General features: G+C 50.8%; 1 protein-coding gene, 1 long non-coding RNA gene and 4 other non-coding genes across 10 annotated transcripts; 4 read left to right on the top strand and 2 right to left on the bottom strand.

Moving 5' to 3' along the window:
- Positions 1-1,996: 1,996 nt before the first annotated feature.
- LOC109500257 lies at positions 1,997-14,740 on the bottom strand. The gene is made up of 5 exons (XR_006598596.1): positions 14,601-14,740; positions 9,639-14,196; positions 5,459-8,166; positions 2,461-4,407; positions 1,997-2,169 (listed from the first exon to the last, which is right to left on the bottom strand). It is a non-coding gene; the product is annotated as an uncharacterized LOC109500257 (long non-coding RNA).
- On the top strand, positions 4,246-4,328 carry TRNAL-CAG. The gene has a single exon. It is a non-coding gene; the product is annotated as a tRNA-Leu (tRNA).
- On the bottom strand, positions 8,411-8,484 carry TRNAT-AGU. Its single transcript has one exon. It is a non-coding gene; the product is annotated as a tRNA-Thr (tRNA).
- Positions 12,383-12,455, top strand: TRNAR-ACG. Its single transcript has one exon. It is a non-coding gene; the product is annotated as a tRNA-Arg (tRNA).
- TRNAV-CAC lies at positions 12,965-13,037 on the top strand. The gene has a single exon. It is a non-coding gene; the product is annotated as a tRNA-Val (tRNA).
- On the top strand, positions 13,378-20,203 carry HMGN4 (high mobility group nucleosomal binding domain 4). Of its 5 annotated transcripts, none has more exons than XM_023253581.2 (2): positions 13,378-13,510; positions 19,015-20,203. In XM_023253581.2, the coding sequence occupies exon 2, from the start codon at positions 19,088-19,090 to the stop codon at positions 19,370-19,372; it is 285 nt and encodes a 94-aa protein (XP_023109349.1). In that variant the 5' UTR covers positions 13,378-13,510; positions 19,015-19,087; the 3' UTR covers positions 19,373-20,203. The 5 variants fall into 5 exon arrangements, with proteins under 5 accessions (XP_023109349.1, XP_023109348.1, XP_019687260.1 ...); XM_023253580.2 differs by having other exon boundaries at positions 13,398-13,530; XM_019831701.3 differs by lacking the exon at positions 13,378-13,510 and adding an exon at positions 14,990-15,106.
- Positions 20,204-20,835: the final 632 nt, after the last annotated feature.

Here is a 20,835-nt window from a genome sequence, read left to right as displayed (position 1 = left end):
GCAGTGGGCTCACCGAGGGCGCAAGGGCTATCGTCCCAGGAGGGTCTAGCTGCTTACAGAAAGGCCAGGGTGCCAGTCGCTGCCTCCCCTCAGCCTCTGTGTGGGTGGTGACCCCGTATCGGCTGCTGAAGAGGTAACTGACTACGGGTGTCGGTGAGCGAAGCCACCTCTTGAAATTTTAACAGTACTTTTCCAGGAGGAGGAAATATTGGGGAAATTGTGAATTGTAGGGCCTAGTAATTGGAAAAATAAAAATAAAAACCTTGGGTGATCTTTAGACACCCCTCTTTCAGAGGTGCCTGGGTGGCTCAATCGGTGAAGCGTCCAACTCTCGGTTTGGGCCCAGGTCACGCTTTCCCGGTTCGTGAGTTCGAGCCCCACATCGGGCTCTGGGATGGCGGCGTGGAGCCTGCTTGGGATTTCTCTCTCTCTGTCTCTCTCTCTCTCTCTCTCTTGTTCCCTCTCTGCCCCTTCCCTGCTTGTTCTCTGTCTCTCAAAAATAAATACACATGGAAAAAAGAAAAGAAAAAAACCACTCCCCCAGAGGGGAAGCCCTGTGGATTCCCACTTGAGGACCTGAGGACATGTGTAGTTCAGTGAGCTGAACGCTTTCCCCTGTGTTGCCCCAAGCAGGCAAGGACCGGGAGCGGTCTCCTTCACACATGGTCTGACCTTAATGCAATTCAACCAGCTCTGAACGTGAGTCTCCAGAGATTCACCGAATGGTGGGCATATCACCTAATACGCGTGTCTTCTGCGAAGGAGTCGTCAGAGTCAGATCCGTTACAGGTCAAGCAAGACATCCAGATCCCGATTACATCCACACTAACATATTATTTCCATTATTGCACCGCATATATTTCTCACGATTAAGACACAATCCAACTTTTCTAAATTTTCAGTCCGCTGACTACCCTCACAGAGGATTGTGGCAAGTTTAAAACCCAGCATTCTCTCTTAGGGGAAAATTCTGAACACCAGACAGGTCTCTTACCATCACATTCACTGTGTATCGCGACAGGTGATATTGTCAACAACTCTATCGCTCACCTTTGTGATTGTCACCTCCCAGGCCCCATTTCCATTTAGGTTTTGATTATGGTTTTGGTTTCAGTGTCTTCCTACGGACTTGGGGTTCAAGACCTACATAACAATATCTAGATAATGACATTTCCACATAGGCATTATTGTAAAGTCATTCCGCATAAAGGCTTGTAAATCAGGCGACCACACAGGTGGTATTTGGGAAAGGGATCAAGAAGAAACTGTAATGCATGAGAAGTGACTGTCAGCACTTAACTCCATCTGCCTCCTTTCAGAGATGAGAGTCTGAAGCCAAGAGACATAAAGTGATTTCTTTCTTTCTTTTTTTAATGTTTATTTATTTATGACACAGAGAGAGACTGAGCGGGAACAGGGGAGGGTCAAAGAGAGAGAGACACACAGAATCTGAAGCAGGCTCCAGGCTCTGAGCTGTCAGCCCAGAGCCCGATGTGGGGCTCGAAACTCACAGAGTGCGTGAGATCACGACCTGAGCCAAAGTCAGAAGCTCAACGACTGAGCCACCCGGGCGCCCTGACATAACGTGATTCATTAAAACATACAGTCTGTGCCTAAGCCAGGACCTGAGAGCGGGTGTCCTTGCTATCTGTCCAGGACATCTTATACTGAACAAACTATAGTTGAGTAGGAGGACTAAAGACTCCGAGATATTATCAAGGTGGGACCCGTTGGCTCAGGAGCTTCTTGGGCATGAAGAGGGTCAGGAGAAGAAAAGAATAACTAAGTGTGCCACCTTATACTTGGACCAAGGGCCGGCACCTGGAGAACCAGACAGAAAGGGCCCCTGCCATCATTTCGTGGGTTCCCCCAACACCCAGTGCCCTCCTTTCCACGCCCCTTCCTCAAACACTTCTCACCCCACACTGTCCTCCCCAGGCCGGCCACCCTACACGGCACCCCTGGGAGAAAAACATCATATAGCGCGACTCGAGTGTTCATGTTTGTTCAAATTATACTTTCAGAAAGTCGAAGAAAAAGTCTCAAGTCTTTCCAAACTACGTGGGAGCCTCAGGCAGTTGCTTTGCTGGTGTAACGTATAATGTGTGTCCGGAGACCTATTTGTGAAACCTCGCCGAGAACAGACGGCGCTGGCACAAGAACCCGTCTCTGAGAATAGAAGGACAGACAGCCATAGATTTTAATCAGCTCTCTGACTCTCCTCCCCTCCCCCCAGGACTCTTGACCCCCCACGATCCATGATTTCCTTGACCATTCAAGGAAAACGGTCACGAGGCACGGTGCGAACCAGACAGCAGATTCCTAGGACACGTCTGTGTCCTTCCTCCTTCCCCCCACCCCCCACCCCCACCCCCACCCCCCACCCCCACCCCCCACCCCCCACCCCCACCCCCAGCTCTAGCCTCTTCGCGGGAAGCACACCCTCGAGGAAGAACTTACCTGATGAGCCTTGAGGCTCTTTTTCCAGCTGGCACCGGCTACCGGGGCCTGGAGGAAACGGTGAGTCTCCGGACGTTCTGGCTTTATTCCTGAATCTCCCAAAAGAGACGAGCCTGGGTGTTGCCGGGCTTCTGGAACCCGGAAAGCGTCTCTGCGTCCCGGACAGATCTATTCGTCTTCACCCAATGCTCACGCGCAACCACGCCGACCATTGGACTGGAACGTGCTCTCTGGATCGTTTCCATCTTATCTCTGGGAAAGGCTGGGCCCTGGCATTTCAGGGGCCGGGGAAAACCCTCCTTGGCTGACGGTCATCTCTGGCCATCTCCCACGATCCACCTTCAGACATCCCACGCAGGTGGACACGCACACACACGGAGCCTATGAACAGCCCCCGTGAGTCGTGCTTTGGCCGGCGGCACTCCACGTTTTACAAATATTTGGGGCCAGAGCCCTGTGCCACGGAGGCCTGAACACGTTTTCTGAATGCGGCCCCTCCACCTCACCCTTAAGGGATTCAGCCTTTTTCGGAAGCTAAATCCTAAAGTAATGATCTCGAACTTGGGTGCACACTAGAATCACCCGGGGGGTGAAGGGGGCACCGTAAGGAAGACAGTCCCCAGGTGGAACTCTCAGGCACCCCAATTCGATGAGCCTGAGGCGGGGAGGCTGTTGGCAGTATGAGCGCGCTTTCACATGGCACCTGCTCACGCCAGAGCAGTTTCTCTGGTAAGAATTGCGGGGTTACTGTGCCTCCAGCCAGTGACTCTCAAACCTGGGCACATCTCAGAATCCCCTGGAGTGCTGGTTACACACAGATTCCTGGACTCTACCCCCCAAATGTCTGACTCGGTAGGTCTGGGTGAGACTGAGAATTACTTGCGTCTAACTGGTTCTCTGGGGACGGGGATTTGATGCTTCATTTAAGCGCTCAAGCTTTGTATGTCTTCAAATGAATTTAGATGAAACTGTAAAGCGTCTAGGAAAGCCGTTTCTCAGGTCAACACGGGCCAAAAGACTTGTCCGCAAGCCTCCAGGCAGTTGACTCACTAGTCCTTTGTTTGAAACTCACGGTCAGGTTCCCCGACTCCCCGTCGGCGATGTCCTGACCACAGCATCCCGACGCTAACACTGGACAAGAAACCCCGAGGTAGGTCCCATCAGACGTGAAGTGTGCTTAGAGAAGTTGCTGCAGTAGAGGCCTGGCGTCGAGGGCCCCTGTGCCAGGTTTACCAGATGCAGAAACTTCTTCTGTTCCCCGCAGTAGAACAGCCACACAGTAATGCCGGCAAATCCTCAGTGTAGAGAGTTCAACGAATTCAGAACGAGAAGCTCCACTCGCCCGCCTGCTAACGCCGCTTCCCGGGGCGGCGCCCGCTGGGAGGAGGGGGAGGGTTAGCGAGCGCCTGCGGGCAGGGCTGCAGCCTGCGCGCACCTGCCGCGGCCCAAAACCTCCCGGGAGAAAGCGCGTATTCCAGCGACACGGTGCCACGAGTTCAGCAGGGTTCTGCCCCCTGTGGGGGGAGGGCGCCCTTCTCCCCGGACATCCCGCCCCGCCCCTCCCGGGGGCCTGGAATCGAATCCGCGGTCGCACGGCAGGTGCCACTCGGCCGCGCCCGGAGCCCGGTGCTATTTATTGCGCGCGGGACGCCGGGGCCGGCGTCCCGCGCGCGGCTCACGAAGGAGCGCTCGTCTCACTCCTGCCCGGAAGGGTTCCGCATCCGGAACTGCTTGGTGTGTGGGTAGAGACACAAATAAATTCGGAGCAAGCTCGCTCCCCAGCGAGTCAGGATGGCCGAGCGGTCTAAGGCGCTGCGTTCAGGTCGCAGTCTCCCCTGGAGGCGTGGGTTCGAATCCCACTCCTGACAGAGCGGTCATTTTTTTCGAATCCTTACTATGGAAGGTGGCCCGCTACTTTTTCCAATATTCCAACAGCGGAATGATCAACTGAAAAAAAAAAAAAATCTTGTCTATGCTCTCGAATGTAAGCACTCGGTACGTAGAAGATGATGTAAGGCCTGGTAGTTTTCATCTCCTTTCTCTGTCTGTAATTGTCTGTGTCTCCTCTCACATTCGGGGAATTGAACGAATGCTACCCCTAAATTACAAGCGCCGATGTCGGCAGGGCCCTCTTTTGTTTGCTTATAGATTTCTTTTTAATAATACCCTTTTCTCAAGTTCATGTCCCATCCTCCACCCCCATAAGAAATTTCTGGAGAGAGGGTATCTTTTTCCTTCTCAATGTTTTTGTGGAACATATATTTTTGGTTTCAGCGCTTTCATTTTTAATCCACATAAATGACACTGTTTCATATATCCTATTCCATTTTATTTTATTTTATTTTGTTTTGTTTTATTTTATTTTACATCCAAGTTAGCTAGCATATAGTGCAACAGTGATTTCACCAGTATATTTAATGCCCCTTACCCATTTAGCCCATCCCCCCTCCCACAACCCCTCCAGTAACCCTCTGTTTGTTCCCCATATATAAGTCTCTTATGTTTTGTCTCCCTCCCTATTTTTTTTTTAATTTAATGTTTACTTATTTTTAAGAGAGAAAGAGACAGAGCATGAGTGGAGAAGGGGCAGAGAGAGAGAGGGAGGCACAGAATCCGAAGCAGGCTCCAGGCTCTGAGCTGTCAGCATAGGGCCAGACCCCGGGCTCCAACTCACGAACTGTGAGATCATGACCTGAGCCAAAGTAGGAAGCTCAACCAACGGAGCCACCCGGGTGCCTCCCCTCCCAGTTTTTATATTATTTTTGCTTCCCTTCTCTTATGTTCATCTGTTTTGTCTCTTAAAGTCCTCATATGAGTGAAGTCATGTGATATTTGTCTTTCTCTGACTAATTTCGCTTAGCATCATACCCTCCAGTTCCATCCACGTAGCTGCAAATGGCAAGATTTCATTCTTTTTGATCGCCGAGTAAGACTCCATTGTATATATATACCACATCTTCTTTAGCCATTCATCCATCGTATCCCATTCAATGCTTACCTCATTTCCATCCTACCACGGTTTTGAGGTTTACCTATGTTGCCGTATGCACATCTAGACCATTGCTTTTAATTGCTGCACAGAGATCTGCAAGCGTGGGTTTGCCTACTCGCCCAGGGATGACTCCCAGACTGGGTTCAACGCCTGGCCACCACAAAAAAAAAAAAAAAAAAAAAAAAAAAAAAAAAAAGATGCCATCAATGAACGTCTTCCTATGTTTTCCATTATGAATCTTTCCTTGACATAGAGCAGGAGCAAATGACAGGTGATGAGGGTCTGACAGTTAAAAAGGTTAGACTTCGGAACTGGATCTAGGACCCAGGGAATGTGATTTAGACACATAGAAATTCATGTTTAGTGACATCTTCAGAAATATCCCTCAAATTCAAGTTTCCTGATGTTCAGACTGCTTATCTTAAGCATCAATAGTTACAGCTACAAATATTAACAGTGCTTCTATTTTGAACTCAAAACTTAGATAGTGAATATTATTCTAACATAATTTCTTGCAAAGCCCCAAGTAATCAAAAAGCACAGGCGACTGGAATTTTCTCCTCACCATTCCATTTTTAAAAGAAATCCGATCCAATCCCAGGTTACAAGGACAGAAAACAGAGGGAATCTGTTTTATGATCATTGATAATCATTCTGCCCTCTCCCAAATTCCTCAAAATTCACAGAAACCTTCATACACACACTGAAAGAAAAGCGAGTTGGTATTGCTTAGAAAGACTGTCCTCAGTAAGGTTAGAAAAGAACAAGCAAACGAGGGTTCTCCTTATCGCCCAGGTGGCCGCACCCCCAGTCCATTTCTGCCCATTTAGTGTCCTCCCTTGGGCCCTGGCAACATATGGGAAAAGAGGAAATGGCAAACAGGTGCAAAGAGAAGCATTTAGAGACACTTGGAGGGCGAACGGGTTCAATGGTCTTCAGGCTACAGGGGCCCCTGACTCTGCCACTGATGAGCTATGTGACCTTCCAGGCAAGTGACTGTGTAAGCCCGTGCCTTGGTGCCCTCCTCTCTAAAGGGAAGGAAATAACTGAACATCACTTCATAAGTAGGCTGTGAGGATTGCATGACTCAGTAGATATAAAGTGCTTGGCAAAGAACACTTTATTTGCCTGGAAAATCAGAAACACCTGATAAATGACGTTTTTTGTTACAATAGAGCACCCGCTCTCTGCTGGGGCCTGTGCTGAACTCTGGAGATCGGAGATCGCCCTTATTTGAGAGAAAGAGAGAGGGCTTGAGCAGGGGACTGGCAGAGAGGGAGAGAGAGGGAGAGAGAAGCGCAAGCAGGCTCCGCACTGTCAGAGCAAAGCCCGCCAGGGGCCTGAACCCATGACCATGAGATCATGACCTGAGCAGAAACCAAGAGGCAGATTCTTAACCGGCTGAGCCACCAAGGTGCCCCAGTAGCACGTGGTCTTTAAAAACAAAACAAAACATGAAGCAGGCAAGCAAACAAATTTATCCCATGAAGCATTTGATGACTTACGGTCAGGTCAAGTCCATCTGTGGTCTTTATGAGAGTTTCAGGATCTGCACACACAGCCACGCAGTCCACCCCTCTCCTCCCACCCGCCATTGCTTCCTCGGATCTTCACCTGTAGCCACCCACGGTCCCCTTTGCCAGGAGCATCTTTTCCACGCCTTCTCTCCAGCCCCCTCTCTACATCTCCTCCGTGCTCAGTATGGGTGTCACTTCTTCGTGAAGTCTTCCCCCACCTCTTTCCTCCACCAGTCCGGGCTAAATAGTGAAGTGCGGCCCCCAGGGCCCCCACCCCCAGTGTTATCACCCGCCACTACCCTGCAACTGCCATTGAACGGTCTGCCGCACCCTCCCCCCAGGCTTTTTACAGCACCATTCATGACCCATGTGCGACCGGCATGGCGCTTGCATAGAACTGGCTCTGGACAAGTAGGCACCGGGAGGCTAAACAAACATTGGATTGTAAATCATTTCCACTTGTACACGCAAATCACTTTCATGGTCCATATATGGAGAGGTAGAAAGGCTTTCAAGCTTTTGGGGAGAGATGGTTAGAGTCCTCACGTGGAATATTCTAGAGCTCCAAGAGCCAGCACCATTACCTCAGCGGTACAGATCAATGCACTCTGTTAAGGGCCTCTGGGCTGGAAGCATCCCGGTAAAGGTGTTCCTGGACCCTGATGGAGCAGGGGGTGAAGGTCAAGTGAAATTCAGTAGCAGGGTGAAGTAGTGTTCTAGTGCTGACGTCTACACCATGACTCAGCCTGGGAGTCTGCGCCTTGGCTCTTCCTGGACGGCTTGGAGTCAGCCTGGGGCTGCCATTTTCAAGTCCGCCTGTCCTAGTGGGCTACCCATCCGCTCTGTGACGTACAGACAGTTGCTTCTTCCTGACGCCTTCTTTTCTGAAATCACCGGTGACAAATAGTTTGAGTTTGATGCTCCTTTCCGAAAAAGTCTGAGCACAACACCACCTGTTAAATCAGTTATTTGCGGCTTGCGTGATGTGGTTGGATTTTAGTGGCTGCTGTGAATTGAGATGCTGCACATGTAGCAATCATTCCCGAGGCTGCGCTTTCTGCAAATATTGCCTGCTGATTGCATTGGTCTGGAATTCCCCCAGGAAAGAGGATCGGGTGACCAGAGATTATGATGTTGCTTGTAGTTTAAACTTGGTGATTTTTGCCTTCTGCTTTCCTTAGTTTCCTCTAGTATTGGCTGCAAAAAAAAAAAAAAAAAAAAAAAAAAAAAAAAAAAAAAAAATTACATGTAAAATAAATGTTGACACAAAGGAAGATCGAAATTCTTTCTCCTGAAAGAAACGCAAACCCTTTCCTCTCTATGCAGAGTGGCCACCCTGAGACCCACATAAAACACTTCCACGAAATTCCGTAGGGGAATTTACCCTTGATGTTATACTTTGATCGCGCATTCTCTTTGCTGGGAGCGGGAAAACCACAAAAGGCCCCGCTGGGATTCGAACCCAGGATCTCCTGTTTACTAGACAGGCGCTTTAACCAGCTAAGCCACGGAGCCGGCACGCCTGCCTACTCCCAAATCCACATAGAAAAGGAATGATGTTTGCTTTCCTTGTGTGCATGTTTGCATTTTCCCACCACTGAGGGTCAGGAGCAGCCTAGAGGCTTCTCTAGGCCCAAAAGATGAATCAGTCCCCGCTTCGCCCCCAGAAGACCTAAGAAACTGCGCGGCTGCAGGAAAACTGAGGCCCCTTCCCGCAGGCGCCGGAAGGCGTCTTGTCCCAGAAACTGCGGGGAGGGCGGTTCTCACGCCTCCGCGGGGGGTGTGACCCGGGGCCCCAGGGAGGGGACGCCCGGCTTTTCCACCACAACTCCGCCAGCACCTCGGGAAGCGAGCTCTGTGTTCTGAGTGTCACGGTCTTTAATGAAAACTCCAGTCATTCCTTACCCCATGGCTTTCCCTAAAATTGGGTTCCACCTGCCTGCTTCTGCTTATAAGGCTAACTAATGGAATCCCACAGCCGCAACTTTAGAAATACGAGACTTCATAATTACCATCTAGTTTTAGCAAGAGATAGAGAAGCAGCCCCCTCTCCTCCGCAGCTACAGAGGGAGAGAAGCTTTCTTGTCCTAAAACTGGTCCAAAGGATTTGTTTTGATTAAGATGTCAAATTGAGAGCATTCACAAGAACTTCTATATTGTCATGGGGACTTGTGTGTTTGTCACTCTTCCCCAATTTATTCTATTCTCTGTAAAATAAATCGGTCCTTGGGAATAAGATTTGAACAAAGGGCGTTAGTGAAACTCGCAAGAGTTTACAAATTATTGCCATAACCCGAGAATGTAACTTCCCAGATGAAACCTCTAATTACGATTGGCTGTGTTGCCTGAAATCTGTTCTCCTGAGGATAATGCTGAAATCAGCCTTTTGGTATTTCTAAATTGGATCCACATTTGAAGGATTTCGCTGTCACACTCTAAAAGGCAGCCCTTGGCACTTAACCACCACCTCCACACAATTGAGGGCTGGGGTATAAAAGCCCATGACTCTGCTAGATTTCCCACTGCAGTAAAAACCCTGAAAGTCTATGAAACATGAAATCGGTTTGAGCCTCCATGAAATAAGCACCTATTTCTTTAATATGATAAGATTAGCCATTATATTATTAGTGTGCTGGGAGCCAACATAATCATAAAGAGCACAGCCACACCTACTATGGCCTTGACCAAACTGTGGCAGATTATCAGAAAGACAGCAGAGCGGTATTTGGTTGGGGTTTTTCCTTTGGTTGGTCACCAGCGGTCAAAATCGGCAGTGAAATGCTGCTAAGTCAAAGCAGGTGTTTAACAAGCCGCAGACAAATCTTGGGGGAAAAACTGAGACTTAGAACGATCGCTTCCAGAACTCTGGGTGCGAATTCTCTCCTCTGCGCAATCCCCAGTGTGGCCGGCAAAGCCCGTGGAAGGGCCTCTCACACTTGGCTCTGTTCCTCGCATCTGAAACTGGAGAAGGCGCGGATCTCTGTGTCACAGACTGCTGACAATAATGTAAAGAAACACGGGAGGGGCAGAGAGTGCCATTGTCCACATGCTTGAGAGAGAGACCAGAAGAACAGTGCACTGCGATGGTTATCTTGATGTGTGAACTTGGCTAGGCTGTACAGTGCCCAGTTATTCAACTGAACACTAATCTGGATGTTGCTGTAAAGATATGTTGTAAATATCTTCGTGGGTTAACGTGGTTACAATGAGTTGACTGTAAGATCCTCAGTAATACGGGTGAGCCAGCCAGCCGAACCAATTATTATTTCCCATGAATTATTATTTCCAACCGGGTGAAAGGCTTTATTTAAAAGCAAAATGGAGGCTTCCCGGAGGAAGAAGAAAATCTGTTTTAAGACTGTAGCATCAGCTCCTGCCTGAGATTTTCTAAACTACAGGCCTGCTCCGCAGATTTCAGACTCGCCAGGCTTTGAAATAGTCATTCATTCATTCGTTCATTCATTCATTCATTCATTCATATTCTCTTACTAGTTCTGTTTTGTTTTGTTTTTTTTCTGGACTCTGTTTCTCTGACTGATACAACCACTGAAGAAAAGACTGAACGCTAGAAACTGGAACTCTCAGAAAAGGTGACCCCTAGAAAGCTCTCCAAAAACAAAGTGAAAGCATGCCTCGGCTCATGTCAGGTTGTGAGCATCGCGGAGAACGTGGAGGCCGCTGAAGCTTTCAAAACCTGCCCAACGAAGGGAGGTCTCTGCAGACACCGAGGAGAGAACATGTGGACGGGGCCTCCAGCTAGCTGAGTTGAAGCCCATTTTAGAGGTGCAAGACGCGACCCGCGGCTCCAGGGACCCCTTGGGGTCTGGCCTGCCTGCCCATCCTGGGTATGCGATGAGGGTAAAATAGAACCGAGAAGTACCCCAGTTTGCTTCATTTCTCAAAATTCAAGCGTGAGTGTTCGTGTTTCCAAACTGCTCTTGGGAACAGAAACCTCCTTTTGCTTCTTAGAGGGAGGCGACAGTCTGTGAACTCGGATGGGAAAATAAATATTTACCTTGACGAACTTGATACTGAAACTTTGTGTTTTATTCCATCTTGAGTGTTGGCAACAAATTACTGTTGTATCTCAGCCCTTTTTATTTTGTCATTTTTGGAGATCACAAGTATTTCACATCAAACGACAGTTGTTACAAATTTCTTTAAATATCATGGATGCTCATTAGTGCTTTGAAATTACGGTATTGATTAGACCTGCTGTACATTGTCATTTAGGTCATTAATAGAGGAGCAAAAATATTGCCACAGCATACGTTTTTAATATTTTGGTAACATATTTCAGTGTAATTGATTTCCCTTTGAAATCGTACATATTTATCTTTTTTTTCTTTCTAGCCGAAACGATTATTCTGTGAGGCAGTCCAAAACCACCAAAGTGCCCTAGGCATACAAGTACAAAACCTGGCCAGAGGTTTCCTGTTCCATTGTCCAGGGGGAGATTCCTAACTAGGTCTACTGTAAAGTTATACAGAAAGAGCAGGAACACCTGTATTATTCTTAACCGCCGTTGCAACCTTATGAACTGAAAACGACTATTTTCTACACTCAGTGGATATGTTCTCAATGTCAGGCAGTTTCATTCGCTTAACAGCTGTCAACTTATCTGCGATCCTCACCCAGGCATGGGGACGACGATTACTTTTCAAGAATTCTGGAGACTGAAACGCACACCTGGGAGATGCTTACTCGCTTCCTGAGAAAGCAAACACGCGCAGTCACGCGTGCGAGCTGACGATGCCCCTTTCCAAGGTGTCAAATTGGGAGTCGCAGGCCCAGCGGGAGGCGCGCAGGCAAGCAGGTGCTTAGCACAGAGCCTTGCTTGGTAAGTACTGAAACACATTTTTTAACGACCGAAGGAGAGACAAGAGAGCACGCCAGATCACGCCACCCCACCACGACCTCCAAGTCCCAACAGATCACATCCACGGTCCTCGCAAGCGGGGGGTCTGTGCGCGCTCTCGCCCCTCCAGGCTCTTTTCCCTGATACCCGCATTTCTCTCTCGTTAATCACCGTCTCCGCCGGGCCTTCCTGGTCTTCCCGGTCTTTTTGTTTTCCTCCAAATGCTCATCATGATTATTCTCCTTACGTAGTGCTTCCCTGTCATCTTGTCGATGGACAAGGGACCACATCGCTTTTCTTCAGGGCTCCACTTCCAGCGCCTCCGACGGTAACACTGGTTGCGGGGCGAACGCGTGGATGGCGAGGTGTCACGGGCGGAGAAGACGCCGCGGAGGGGAGCACGGACGCCACGGAGAGAGCAGCCCGGCTGCAGGTGACCGGCCAGGAGCCCAGCGGGGCAGCGGGGAGCGCGGCCCGGGCGCGAGCGCGCCTCGCCTGGACCCGCCGGCGCCTGCGTCCTCACGAAAGTATCCGCGGCGGCAGACGCCTCCGTGCGGGCCAGTGGCGCAATGGATAACGCGTCTGACTACGGATCAGAAGATTCCAGGTTCGACTCCTGGCTGGCTCGAGGCGGGTCGTGCTATTTTGCCTCTCCCTGGCAGAGCACCGCGGCACGCCGTGGAGCCGGAAAACTCGGGCACGGCGACATCTGCCTTGCAGGTTCTCCGGGGCCAAAGAGCGCCGCATTTACCGCAGCTGGGGGGTCCTCACGCCCCTGCACAGCAAGTTCCGCGTCTCGGCCACGCGGTGGCGCTGAGCAGCCCGAGGCCTGTGCACGGTCCCGGGGCGTGCCTATTCCGATTGAGAAGTAACCGAGAAGGGTCACTCGTGAGCACTGAAGCCTCTCTCTTGTTTTCTCCCAATCTGGGCATTTCCAGAATAAACTGTTACGGATTTGGTTTCAAGTCTGTACACTGCGAGGATTTGGCCCGCGCTCTTCACGGGCTCGTGTGGTGCGAACAAGACGGGTGCACGGACGCATGCGCACACAAACGACGCTCGTTTGCAGGAATCGGGCAGGCCGGGCGGCGTGTTCTGCAGGGAGAACTGCTCTCGCAGGGAGCCTGCCGCCGTCGTGTTTCCGTAGTGTAGTGGTTATCACGTTCGCCTCACACGCGAAAGGTCCCCGGTTCGAAACCGGGCGGAAACAAGGCTTCCTTTTCTTCTCTCCGTTTTGTAGCTAATTCCTTAAAATTTTGTTTCCTTTATTTCCTAAAACTCTCAGGTCTTCTTTCATACGTTCCCGCCTCTGTCGTCTTGTCGCCGGGCCGTGGTGCGGAGGCGGCCCCGCCCGAGCTGGGCCGGGGTCCCGCGGACCCGGGCGGCGGCCTGACGTCTCGCGAGCGGAGACGCGGCTCTCCCCCGCTCGCACGCGGCCGCGCGGCCGCCCGCAGCCCCGGAAGCGGTTCCTCGCCGCCCGCCGCCTTCCTGTTCCCGGCGGGGCCCGCTCGGCGCGTCCGCCCCCGGCCCCGCGGCCCGCGCCGGCCCCGCCCCAGCCGAGGGCACCGGCGCCCGGGCCGCGGCTGGGAGCCCCGCGCCTGCCGGACGGCCGCGGGACTCGGGTGCGCCGCCGAGGCGGTCGTGTACCGGGGACCCTCCGGCCGCCGCGCCTCCGGAATCACGGTGTGTCCGCCGGCCCGGGCGTGAGTCTCTGGGAAGGGGCGGAATTCCGGCGGCGCGTCGCCCGGACGCTGGGGCGGACACCTGGGGGGGCGGCCGGGGGGCCGAAGGGACTGCGCCGGCCGGGCCGTGGCGGGTGGGTTGGCCTGGCCCACCCCCCTCGGCGTCCGTCTCCCCCACTCCCGGGGGCCTCGCCTGAGGGAAGCCCCCCTCCCCGCCGCCCCGGGGACCCCGGAGGCCCGGGTCTGCCTGCGCTTTGGCCTTCTGCCCTCCGCGCCCGAAGAAAGTTAAGAAACGGACCCGCGGTGGGTTCTGCGCGTCGCCTCGAAGCTTGGGGTCACGGGCCGCACCTGTTCGGAATCGGGTCTTGAGCCCCGGTGCGTGGCCTCTGACCTCGGACCCCTGGTCTGCTTGCGTGGTAATTGGATCCATCAAAGGCTTTTCTGGCCCAGAAGTCTTGGTATCCCACCCGACAGCCTCAGGACTTCCTTCGTAGATGATTATTACCACCACGACCACCACTGCTTTTTGCTTTTAAGGGTCGGCCGAGCCTAGTCTCCCAGTCCGCGGGGCTCTGGGTTCCCTGAAATGACTGATGTCAATGTGATGTGTTTATGGACATAAGAAAGGGCAGTCTTTACCTAATGAGCTTTCCTTCTCTCTCTCCCTCCTCCATTTTCATCCTGTCTCTGCCAAAAAAAAAAAGACATGATTTTATCATCTTGTTAATTCCCTTGTTAGCAAGATAATAAGGTTTGGCAGGTGGCCGATAGAAATTTACCTAAGACATTTTCATTTACAGTCTCTTCCCTGCCACTCAGAAATAGGAGGGCGTTAATGTGCCCAGAAAGCAGGCCGGGGTCTCAGGGGCCCGGGAGATGTTGGAGATTTGTCCTCGGATGCCAGTGGGCGGGAACACCGAAGCGAGTGTGCCCCAAGCCAACCAGTTGCAAATGGGTGGCAGTTTCGTTTAGAAACCCGTGGCTCTCTGCTTCTCTTCAGACCAGGAGAACCCTGGCAAGATGCAGCTGCCCTACCCTTTTAGACACTCTGCCCTTTCTCACCTTTCCCTCCCCCCTTTCCCTCACTTAACCCCAGATGGAAGCTCGGGCTGCAGCCCTGACTGATCACATCGTCCGGCAGGGGGAGAACAGATAGGCCCTAGATGGCGGCTGACGCCAGGTGGGCTCTTGTCCCGCGGCTCGCCTTGCACACCAGCTTTTCTTCGGTCACGTCCTTTATTCTCCCTTCCCCAAACTTGGTGTTAGCAGCCTTCTTCCAGGTCTCCCGTCCAACCCCAAAGCACGATCTTGCCCTGAGTAAGAGGCAGAGAGAAGGTGGCCTTGCGACTTTGGGGGTGGGATTGAGACCACAACCCAAGTTAGAACTGGCTCCCAGAAATCCAGATCAGTAAATGCTGCTAAAATGCACCCTGTGCGAGTCTGCTGGGAATGGGGTGGGGCATGTATTGGATGGGGCGGGATTTGCTCCGTGGATACTGGAGACAGGCTTGCGAGGAAAGAGAAAAAACCATATGGGGGAAGGATTTTGAGAACTGTGCCAAACCTCACAGGGAATCTCGCCCGGGATGTGCTCTAGGTCAGTAGGGTCTTTGCACTCGCCCCTCCTGCGTTAACGTGCCGGAGCTGTGTGACAAAATGCCACAGGTCGCGTGTCGGAAACAACAGAAGTGTATTTTCTCCCGGTTCTAAAGGCTGGAAGTCCGGCATCAGGATGTTGACAGGTTTGGTTTCTTCCCAAGCCTCTCTCCTTAGCTTGGATGGTCACCCCTCTGTGTTGTCTGTGTCCCCATCCCCTCTTATAAGGACAGGAATGCTGTCGGGTCGGGGCCCACCCCTACGTCCTCATTTAACCTTAACTGCCTTTTTAAAGGCCCTGCCTCCAACTGCAGTCACAGTGTGAGGTCCTGGGGGTCTGGACTTCTACCTATGAATTTGGGGGGGGGGGTGCAAATTCAGCTCACTTCTGGGGACTGAGATGGATGTATCACATATCCTGTTAACACAGTTTGGAGAATCCCCAGCAGTGCGTCTCCCAGAGGATTATAGCACAGCTGCTTCGACGTCGGGGTTAGCAGGTTTCTCCTGCACATGAAAATTAGGATTTACTCTTCATTTGACCATTAGGTGTTTTAAGCTATTTCTGCCAGTTAATTTAAACTTCCTAGGTCTTTTGCTAATGGAAAAATGCACATCTTCGTAGCTAACAGAAGCATTTTAAGGAAAGGATGTTGCCTCTCCCCCGGGGGCTGCTGAGGGAGCCTCGATGTTACAAACAAGCAGTCTGGTTAAATGAAGAGTTCTCCCGTGAGGTGTGCAACCTCCGAGAGAGTGATTCAGAGTCTCACTGTGTTCCTGTTCTGTTCTCTGTTACAATAACACTTCCAAGGACAAAGCTGTATTCACAAAGAGGGACTGTTAAATTCCTAAAACTTGAAACATTGTTGCCCTGTCTTGATCATTTCTGGCCCTGGAGATAGCCATGGAAAGTCCTATTTCTGGATTCCCGCAGTTACAACATTAGGTAGATTTATCTGCCAGCCCGTAATAGGTCTTCCCTCTGACGTACACGATGGAATGTTTGTCACCCTGTGAATTCTATATTTTATTGTCTGACAAATTATTTCTTCTTGTTTTAATTCTTAAAATATGGGGGGGGGTGTTTTGTTTTTTTGAATCAGTAGACTTCATTTTTTTTTTTTAAGAACAGTTTTAGTCTTTCAGACAAATTGAGCAGAAAGTACAGTTTCTCCTATTATTAAAGTTTCTCTTCTTATTAACAACTTGCACTGGCGTGGTACATGTGTTACAATCGATGATACAGGATTTCCACATAATTACCTGAAGTCCACAGTCTACATTCGGCCTCCCTCTTTGTATACAGTGGAGTTTTGCTAAATGCCTAATGTCGCGTATCCACCATTACGGTAACATACAGAATGGTTTCACTGCCCTCAAAAGCCCCCTGTACGCGGGGAGCCTGGGTGGCTCAGTCGGTTAAGCGTCCGACTTCGGCTCAGGTCATGAGTTCAAGCCCCGCATTGGGCTCTGCGCTGACAGCTCAGAGCCTGGAGCCTGCTTCGGATTCTGTCTCCCTCTCTCTCTGTGCCTCCCCTGTCCATGCCCTGTCTCTCTCTGTCTCAGAGATGAGTAAACATTAAGAAAAAAATTTTTTTTAAAGTAATTATGCCAGGACAACAGGGATAAACCCAGCCACCCTAGCACCAGACCAAATGATTTTCATGCCGTAAAAGGTCTCTCAACGTTGGGCCCTTCATCTTAAGAGCAGCTGTCTCCCTGCCTGTCCGTCTCCAGGCACACCGTCACCACATGCAGCGTTAGCCTGTGGGATCTCTAGCCTCCTCAATTATTTTCTTTAAAAATCATTTTCTGTATCGCGCCAGAATTTGGGTTAAAACACACACACACACCCCTTTTGTTCTCTAAGAATAAAAAGAGGATAAATTAGACCTAAGTTCACGGAATGTCTGGGGACGCGTGTCCTCGGGTGAGGGCGGGCGAGTCCCCTGGACCAGCAGACCCATGCTGCGCTTCTGTGGCAGCAGGGGCTTCGTGACCCTCAGGAATTTAGGATATTTAGAGGCGGGCGAAGGGCGCTGCAAGGGGAGAGAAGGGTCCTGCTAATTTCACATTAGCTTTTCACTGCATTGCTGTTCAGCATGAGAATACAACTGTCCCTCCTGTTCATATCCTTCCCTGTTCCCAAAGTCCCTTACCAGGTCCCAAGGGCAATACTGACTGATTCAGGCACTTTGGCTCTTTCTTCTTCATGCTAATATATTTCTCCCTCTATTGCACAAGGAGGAAGGGAGAAACAAAATTTTCAGCGGCTCTAGTCATGGTGAAAAAGTGGGGAGGAAAATGGCTAATTTGATACTTTAGCACGATTTACAGGTGGGTCCTTTTGTTAGCCAAGGAACATAAAATCAAAACCAGGTTTGCTCGAGGATCAGGTTTGCCCATGAAGTATCTAGATAGTGAGGTCCAGCAAAAACAACACAACAGAACTTTGGAGCAGTTTAGGGACAAGGTAATCTTTTTTTTTTTTTTTTTTTTTTTCCCTCAAAACGTTGTGGAGTGGGGCAGGGCAGAGGTTACAGAATTCCCCAGGAAATGTGTTCAAGGGTGGGGGGTGGGCAGAGGTCTGAGCCGCTAGACTTGGCCTAAAGCTTTAAAAGAGTTCCCATGCCACTTGGGAATGGCAGCCACAGCCCCGGGTCCTAATTACCCGACCCCAAATAAATCACCTTCTGTTCTGTGTGCTTCTGTGTGCTCCTGTCCCACCCCCAGTCCAAGGAAGAGAGTGCTACCTCACCCCTTCCTCTGGACCCCCACCCCGTCTCCAGCCGCCGGCTCTTTCTCGACGCCCTTCGATGTGGCTCTTGTCCCGATTTTTACCTTTATCCCTTCTTTTGGTGTCGTCGTTGTTTTCTGTTTTGGTTTTACTACATGCTTGCGGTGTAGACATGTCATTTGGCTGTATGCTTGTCAGTGGATCGATACTGTACATATTTGGCAATCTGTTGTTTTTGCTCAACATTACGTGCTTGAGATTCATCCTAATCTCTTCGTTTCTGCTGCTGACTCGCGTTCCTTTGCAACGATGCTAATAATGGATTGATCTCTTCTGCTACCGAAAGGCCAGTGGGTGGTGTAGAGGTTCGTAAACATTCTCATAGGGATTTCCTGTGTTCATCTCCAAGAATTCCTCTAGGTAAACACCCAGAAGTGAAATTGCTTTTCAGGATATTGTCAAATTTAATACACTAATTTACACACAAATAAACAGCCCAGCCCAGCAGTGCATGATGCTTTCATTGTTCCACATCTGCTGGGCGCTTGATTTTGTCAGGCCATTTAGTTTCCACCGATTTGATGGCCGTGAAATGTCAGTGTGTCTTTCTCTGTGTTACTAGTGAGGTTGGGCATACTCGTACGTGCTTATTCACCATTCGTGCTGCTTCTAAGAAGTTCTTGCTAACACTTTTGCTCATTGTTTTAAAATTTTCATTTTGCCCTTCTCTCGTGGATCTGTAGCCATTCTTTTTTTTTTTTTTTTAATTTTTTAATGTTTATTTTTGAGAGACAGAGCACAACTTGGGGAGGGGCAGAGAGAGGGTGGGACACAGAATCCCAAGCAGGCTCCAGGCTCCGAGTTGTCGGCACAGAGACCCACACGGGGCTCGAACTCGTGAACTCTAAGATCATGACCTGAGCCCAAGTTGGAGGTTCAACTGACTGAACCCAGGCGCCCCAGGAATTCTTTGTATATTCTGGATTCGGATCCCTTGTCAGTTCTGTGTGTTAGGAATATCTTTGCCCAGCTTGGAACCTATCCTTTTACTTTTTTATACTATCTTCGATTTGTACAAGTTCTTCATTCTAATACAGTCAACCTTGAACGTTAATGTAGTTCCATCTGTCCGTCCATTCCATAATGGCTTACACGCTTTGTGTTTGTTACAGAAATCTTCCCGGAAGCAGTGTGAGGAAGGCAGAAGCCGCCGCCCTCCCTGGCCTGGCGAAGCCACCCGCCACCATGCCCAAGAGAAAGGCAAAAGGCGATGCTAAAGGTGACAAAGCCAAGGTGAAGGGTGAGCCGCAGAGGAGATCTGCGCGGCTGTCTGCCAAACCCGCTCCCCCAAAACCGGAAGCCAGGCCTCCAAAGGCCGCTGCCAGGAAGGCCGAGAAGCGGCCCAAGGGGAGAAAGGGGAAAGCAGAGGGCGACAGGGTTGGGGACAAGGCCGGGGACAAGGCCGGGAAGAACCCGGACGCTTCCACGGCCCCGTCACAGAAAGCAGAAGGCAGCGGGGACGCCAAATGAAATGTACTTTTTTCATAACTCAACTTCTGGTGACTCTGCTGTTCGAGATACTGTCTGTCTTCAATCAACTTTTACAAAAGCGTAGAACTTGGGCTCTTATTTCCAACTTCCGCCGTTGGCATACAAGACGCATTGTTGTTGTCCCCTGTGGAAAGCGCAAATCCCGCTGACAGAATGTCTCCGGGGCCCGATTGAAATGGGGGGAGATGGCGCCTCGTGTCCTCACTGTTGAAGATTATTCTCGGTTCCCGGGAGGGGTCTCCTGTCAGCCCCCCGGGCTCAGAAGCCTTCCGGCATGGAGAAGCAAAACCTCATGGCTTCTCTCCTGAGGCGAGCAGCGTACACTGGCCTTCCTGGAATAGTCACGACGCGGCCTTGGCACCCCCAGCCTCCTGTCGGGTGATCGCACTCAGGCCTTCTGGCCGTAACAGCAAGATGGCGCTGCCCCAAAGAGCCAGGATTCCTGTGTGTAGTTGGCGGGCGATCCCAGTGGCCATCCTGGACTTTTTAGCCCCTCTCCCCCACGTCAGGGCTGACCCGTGAAAAGATCTCACGTACCTCATGCGAAATATCCACGCCTCCCGAGAACGTCACCTTTTCAGAAGAGCAACAGAAGACTGTTGACTTGGGGGGGGGGGCGGGGGGGGGGAGCTTGAATGTTGTCGGGTGTCGTGTGGATCGATTGTCACCCGTGTCCTCCTGGAAGTGGCTGGTCCCGAAAAGTATCTTATAAAAGCTGAATACATATTAGCCTGGTGGGAGGGGGATCATTTCCTACCCACAGCCCTAGAGATCTTCTTTACTGCACCTTAAACATGGTTTTACATTTCACACTTGTCCGCAGTCTTCTCTGCACTGATCGGCGTGCAAAGTACGAGATAGAAGTTCAATATAATATTTTGTCCAGGTGGATGAGCAGTGGTCGTCGCTGCACCATTTTCTGAAGAGTTCATTCCTTCCCATGGATCCGGAACACCAGCTCTTTCGAAAATGGAGTCTCTTGGGGGTGGGTGGGTGCGGGGCAGGGCGGGTGTGGATTCTCTTCTGACTCACTGGTCAGTTTGCCCAACCCCACGGCAGTGCAATATAGTCCTGGGCACTACAGCTTTTAGAAAGAGGTCTTGGTATCTCAGGACAAATCTCACCTCCACCTCCAAAATAAAATCTCCACCAAACTTGTCTTCTTCGGGAGCATCGTGGCCATCCTCAGCCGTTTGCTAACGGCTTTTAGAATTAGATTTGCTACAACTTTTAGAATTAGATTGATCAGTCCTTTTATTTTTAAAAATTTTTTTAATGTCTATTCATTTTTGAGAGACAGAGACAGAGTGTGCGTAGGGGAGGGGCAGAGAGAGAGGGAGACACAGAATCCCAAGCAGGCTCCAGGCTCTGAGCTGCCAGCACGGAGCCTGATGTGTGGCTCGAACTCACGAATCTCGAGATCATGACCTGAGCCGACGTCA

The sequence above is a fragment of the Felis catus genome, chromosome B2, assembly GCF_018350175.1.
Source record: "Felis catus isolate Fca126 chromosome B2, F.catus_Fca126_mat1.0, whole genome shotgun sequence".
NCBI classification, from domain to species: Eukaryota; Metazoa; Chordata; class Mammalia; order Carnivora; family Felidae; genus Felis; species Felis catus.
The sequence above is the reverse complement of the archived record's forward strand: the minus strand, read 5'-3'. Positions and strand labels throughout refer to the sequence as shown.